Source organism: Astatotilapia calliptera, chromosome 15, assembly GCF_900246225.1.
Source record: "Astatotilapia calliptera chromosome 15, fAstCal1.2, whole genome shotgun sequence".
NCBI lineage: Eukaryota > Metazoa > Chordata > Actinopteri > Cichliformes > Cichlidae > Astatotilapia > Astatotilapia calliptera.
This window is the reverse complement of record NC_039316.1, coordinates 14,177,992-14,184,144: the sequence shown is the minus strand read 5'-3', so window position 1 is coordinate 14,184,144 and position 6,153 is coordinate 14,177,992. Positions and strand designations below refer to the sequence as shown.

The window sequence follows — 6,153 nt, the reverse complement described above, 5'->3', positions numbered from 1 at the left end:
TAATCTGATTACTTTTTTCAAGTAACGAGTAAAGTAAGGGATTACTATTGCAAAATCAGTAATTAGATTACCGTTACTTTCCCGTAGGAACGCTGCGTTACTAATTTTTTTGCGAGAATGTCTCATGACAGTGACGTAAGCAAGTGCGCCGTTGGTGACAACAGCTGTGTGCAGATCAACAATGGATCACATATCGATTGTGGGAGAGAGAATGAGCGTGCAGCGTTTAAAGGGTGGAAGTACTGACCTTATTTTGAGTTTGATTCCATAAAAAGTGACAAAAACATTAGCGTCCGTTGTGCGTGGGAAGAAAACTTTTTACAGCGAAAAAAACCCCTAAACTTCCAAGCAAGCACTGAGTGCGCTATGACGTAATGGGAAACTCACAGAGAAACTCGCGGATTCTTCAACTGACCGCAGCACACCTGCACCAGGGCAAACCTCCGACTACCCCCAGTCCTGCTTTACAGGTGAAAATAGAGTAACAGGACCGCTGAGTCTTTGACTTTATTTATTTTCTGCTGTGTTTTACTTGCATCTATTTGAAAGAGTGAGTGTAAACACAAAAAATATTTTATTTTATGTGCTGGAATGTGCATAAAATAGGTTTAAATGTTAAACTAATTTATTCAAGTCAGAAAATGTTGCATATAATTAAATTTTTGCTTGATGCATAAAGTTAAAAGATTAAAACTGATAAAACAAGTTTAAAAAAAGAGACTTTTCCATTTGATTACATTTTGTATGATGGATTATGCAGAAAAAGTAGAATTGGGCTGAAAGATCTATCGCTTTATCACCTCTTCAGGTTGTAAATCGTGTTTTTAAAAAGTAACTAAGTAACTAAGTAATTAATTACTTTTGAAAATAAGTAATCAGTAAAGTAACGGGATTACTTTTTTGGGGGAGTAATCAGTAATTAGTTACTGATTACTTTTTTCAAGTAACTTGACCAACACTGGTTAACAACACAAAAGCCATATTAAACGCAGACTACTTTAGGCCCGGAAGTAGGATTCGTCATGTCATCACTTAACGACCGGATTCCTCGAAGCATCCAGAGACGGCACCGGAACTCAGTAGTCATTTCACAAATCCTTTATTCATCTTTATTCATCTTCATTTAAGCATGCATCTTCTAGAAGGGAAGACGTGCAAGGCCGGTGTCCCTCTGCAGATCTTCACTTCTTTGTCTGTGAAACACAGTTTTGTAGAAGCGACCCCATCATAAAACCCCCATGGTGTCCTGCAAACTCTGTGTCTGTGTGTATGCACAAGCACGTGAGTGCCTGTGTGTGCGCGTACCCGTATGTCTATGTGAGTGCACGTGAGTGAGTGTGTGTGTGGATGTGTGAGTGTAAGTTTAAGCGCTGTGTGTGTGTGTGTCTCTGCGTACGTGACTTCCTGACGGTCATAAAAGTAATCTCACCCAAGCTACACCAAATTTCTCTACACAACATAGAAAACACAGTTAAAATATTACAAACACTGAGACCCCCACTCTGCATCCACTGGGCCATTGGCCCAGTGTTGCCAACTCCTCAGTAAGGAAAATCGCTATTGGTTGTCCTAAAAGTCGCTAGAAGTCGCTAAATGACGTCATCGCCTAACTTGCATAATTGGTCATGCTAATCTAATTGTAACCTATGTTGTTGGAGAGAGAAATAACATCGTGGAAGAGACATAAAGTGAGTAAAAAACGTCCTAAATGCATTTAGAATTTATTTAGAACTACAAATTAAATTTCTTTTAGCAATTATTGTTTTTTTTAATGTCACAATTCCAAACTTGCTCCTTTACCCGGGCTTGGACCGGCAAAAGTGACCCGAAATAGGCACTCTGGTGGAGTTACTTTGTGTGTGTGTGTTTATAAGTAGTTTTAAACCTTGTGATCCACAAAACAGCATAAGAGTAAAAGAGTAAAAGAAGAACTGACTGCGTTACAGCACCCACTGCTTGTTGAGAGTAAAAGCGATACTGTGGCGGACCACCAGGTGGCTCCACTCACACACAAGTTGAAAGGAAGTGTGGGGGTGGAGATTTTGGCGCTGACTATTTGTGAAGTTCTGTCAGTTAATAAAGTTGTTGGAGTGAGACACTGAGACCTCTCCTGTCGTTGTTACATACCTCCACATTGGTGACCCCTGTAGTGAACATGCTAAGGCTCGACGACGAAGCCAGCTCTGGCCTGGAAGCATCGGCGGCCGCCGGACCTTCACCTCCGCCGATGGCTGCGTTTGCTGTGGCGCTTAAATTGCCGGATTTTTGGCTTCACGATCCTCCTTCATGGTTCATGCACGTAGAAGCTCAGTTTGCTCTTCGTGGAGTTTCAGCCGACGACACTAAATACCACCATGTGGTGGCCTCACTTGACCCGCTGTCAACCCGCCGTGTGATGACTCTCCTCCGGGATCCCCCAGCCCAGGGCAAGTACGCCGCCCTCAAGGGGCTGCTGCTGCGGCGTTACTCCCTCTCTGATGCTGAGCGGGCCGAGAAACTCCTTTCCATCGCGGGCCTGGGCGACGGCACCGCCCTCGAGCTCATGGAGAGCATGCTGTCCTTGCTGGGCGCGGAGGATGGAGGATTTCTCTTCACCCACCTCTTTCTTCGACAGCTGCCGGCTCCAGTGCGCGCTGGCCTTGCCAACTCCCCGCTATTGGCCACGAAGGATTACCGCTCCCTTGCGGAAGAGGCGGATCGCATCCTCCTGGCTACCAGGACTTTCGGCGTCCAGACGGTTATTCAGGACCCACCAGCGTTTTCCCCCTCCCCCTCACCGATGCTCCACGGGCCCTCCGACTCGTCCACTGTGGCCGGAATCGCTGCACGGCGGCACCGCGGAAAGGGGCTTTGTTTTTATCACCAGCGTTTTGGAGCGAAGGCACGGCGCTGCCTCCCGCCTTGCAGTTTCCAGACCCAGGGAAACGGGCATGTCAGCGCTCTGTAGCAGCCGCGACCGCTGGCAACAAGGAAAGGCTGCTTTTCTTAGAGGACTCACGCTCGGGGAGGCGTTTCCTGGTGGACTCCGGCTCACAGAAGAGCCTTCTTCCCCCGGCTGGCTCGGACAGGCTAGCTGAGGGTTGCGGGCCATTGCTAACAGCGGCTAATGGCTCTCCCATCAAAACCTTCGGTGAAAGGTTGGTGACTGTTTGCTTTCACGACCGTGACTTTCAGTGGAACTTTGTTGTTGCTGCTAGCTCTGTGCCTATAATAGGCGCTGATTTTCTTTGTGCTCACGGACTACTGGTTGATGTGGCTAACAGACGTTTAATTGATGCTGTGTCCTTTTCCTCATTACCCTGTTTGACTCGGGGTGCTCAGCCCGTGGTGCATGCTAACTCAGTAGATTCGGGTGACGTTTTTCAGTGTTTGCTTTCTGAGTTTCCCTCACTCACTGTCCCCACTTTCTCGAGCACGGTGACGAAGCATGGGGTAGAGCATTACATAACTACAGTAGGGCCCCCGGTGTTCGCGCGCGCGCGCCGCCTCGACCCCGCCAAACTGGCTGTCGCTAGGGAAGAATTTGCCACCATGGAGTGTCTGGGCATCGTGCAGCGTTCGAACAGTGCCTGGGCTTCTCCGTTACACATGGTGCCTAAATCTGATGGTCGGTGGCGACCTTGTGGGGATTTCCGCCGTCTTAATAATGTCACGGAGAACGATCGTTATCCCATTCCCCACATCCAAGATTTTTCCGCCCATCTTGCGGGGACCTCGGTTTTTTCTAAGATCAATTTGGTACGGGGATATCACCAGGTTCCCGTGCGCGCGGAGGATGTCCCCAAAACCGCCGTAATTACACCTTTCGGCCTTTTCGAGTTTCTGCCATGGCTGCCGATCAGAGCGGTGACCCTGACATCCTCGCGCTTAAATCCACCCAGACGGGCCTCATACTGGAGGACAGACCCGTGCAGGACGGTGGTCCCCTCCTCGTCTGTGACGTTTCCACCGGCCGCCCTCGCCCTGTGGTTCCCGCTTCCTGGCGTCGTCAAGTTTTTGACTCGGTACATGCTCTCTCTCATCCAGGGGTCCGGGCCTCTGTTAAACTGGTCAGCTCTAAATTTGTTTGGCCAGGCCTTCGCAAATCTGTTAAGGAATGGGCGTCGGCGTGCATTCCCTGCCAGCGCGCGAAGGTTCATAAACACACCAAGGCGCCCCTGGAGCCGTTCTTCATACCCGGCAAACGTTTCGATCATGTGCATGTCGATCTGGTGGGTCCCTTGCCGCAGTCACAAGGTTTTACGCACCTTTTGACTGTTGTTGACCGGACCACCAGGTGGCCGGAGGCGGTCCCCCTGGCGTCCACTACCGCAGCAGTGGTGGCCAAGGCGTTTTTGTCGACCTGGGTCTCGCGTTTCGGCCCACCCGCGGACATTACGTCAGACAGAGGCCCCCAGTTCATTTCCGAGCTTTGGTCGGCCATGGCTGATGGACTGGGGGCTAAAGTCCACCGCACAACCGCATACAACCCGCAGGCTAATGGGATGTGTGAACGGTTCCACCGGTCGCTGAAGGCTGCCTTTCGCGCCTCCTTAAAGGATGGCAATTGGGTTGACCGCCTCCCGTGGGTTTTGCTTGGGCTGCGCTCTGCGGTTAAGGAGGATCTCGGCGCTTCCCCAGCTGAGCTGGTGTTTGGTCAGCCCCTCCGCGTGCCTGGAGAATTCTTGCCTGAAAATCCTCCTCCCTGCTTCGATCCATCGGTGCTCTCTCTCACCCCGCTTTTGCACTCGCTTCGGGTTCCTGGTCCGGTGCACCATTGCGTGCCTGACACCTTTGTTCCAAAGACTTTAGAGACTGCTAAGTTTGTTTTTGTCAGGCACGATGCCCACAGGACACCGCTGCGGCCGCTGTATGACGGCCCGTTCAGGGTTATTGAACCGGGCCAGAAACATTTTGTTTTGGATTTTGGGGGTCGAAGGGAGACTGTGTGTGTTGACAGACTTAAACCAGCACATGTTCTTCCGGACAGTGATGTAGTGCCGGCCCAGGCCCCTCGCCGTGGCCGACCTCCTGCGCTGGGGTTGACAGTCTCTGGTTTTCCCCCCAGGACTACCCCCGGACCACCAACGTTTGAGCCTCCTCCTGCCTTTCCTGCTCGCCTTCACCAGCCTCGTTCACAGGATGGACCTTCCTCTGCCTGTTCTCTCCCTCCCAGGTTCAGTCGTGCGGGTCGTTTGCTTAGACCCAGGGTCCTGGACTGAATGGAGACCTGACTGTGTGTTCAAGGGGGGGTATGTGTGGCGGACCACCAGGTGGCTCCACTCACACACAAGTTGAAAGGAAGTGTGGGGGTGGAGATTTTGGCGCTGACTATTTGTGAAGTTCTGTCAGTTAATAAAGTTGTTGGAGTGAGACACTGAGACCTCTCCTGTCGTTGTTACATACCTCCACAATACACACTTTCACGTCTTTTTTTAGACGGTCTAAGGGGTCTGAAAACTCGCTAAATATAGCGACAAAGTCGCTAAGTTGGCAACACTGCATTGGCCTCTTGTTGTCTTACATTTACAGATAAGGTGGAGAGTCTCCTACAAACCTACTTCTAAGTTTATAACAATTATGAGTTTTATTAAAAGTACAAGCATCAGCAACCACCAACTGTAGCTTCCTGTCTCCTTCTATGGCAGGCAGACCCCCAGTGTCCATAAATTCCTTTCTCTCTAAACAAGTACACACATTCTCAGGCCTACAACTAAGCCAAACTAAAACACAGACAAATCCTTCCTTATTCCTCTGATCTAAACAAATTTAACACATCATATTATAATAATTATTTTCTTGTACTCACACTGGTCTGTGAGGCAAAAAAGGTTGGGGACCGCTGGCTTAATGCATTGAATTGCACAAACAAGGATTATTTTAGTGATTTCTACCTTAAAATCAAGTAGCTTTGGCTTGTAGTCTGTATCTGTGCGTTGTTAGCAGTTAATTGAGACATTCAATTTCTTTCTAAAATCTTGTTTTATCAGATTTGTCATTGATGTCAAAAAGTCATGGTCTAAACAAGAAAATGAAAGCAAAGAGGACTGGACGCAAATTAAGTAAAGCATAACATTATCATTGAACCCACTTTGGAAAATGGATCGCTGGACATTTAGAAATCACTGGATTAGTCATCATCACCTCTGCCCAGCATCACTAGTGTTATCATTT

At 49.0% G+C, this 6,153-nt stretch overlaps 1 protein-coding gene across 1 annotated transcript; it reads left to right on the top strand.

The window, feature by feature from the left end:
* Window positions 1–2,155: 2,155 nt before the first annotated feature.
* On the top strand, window positions 2,156–5,340 carry LOC113037555 (uncharacterized). The gene is made up of 3 exons (XM_026194790.1): window positions 2,156–2,525; window positions 2,576–3,137; window positions 5,048–5,340. The coding sequence occupies exons 1-3, from the start codon at window positions 2,156–2,158 to the stop codon at window positions 5,199–5,201; spliced, it is 1,086 nt and encodes a 361-aa protein (XP_026050575.1). The 3' UTR covers window positions 5,202–5,340.
* The last annotated feature ends 813 nt before the right edge of the window (window positions 5,341–6,153 follow it).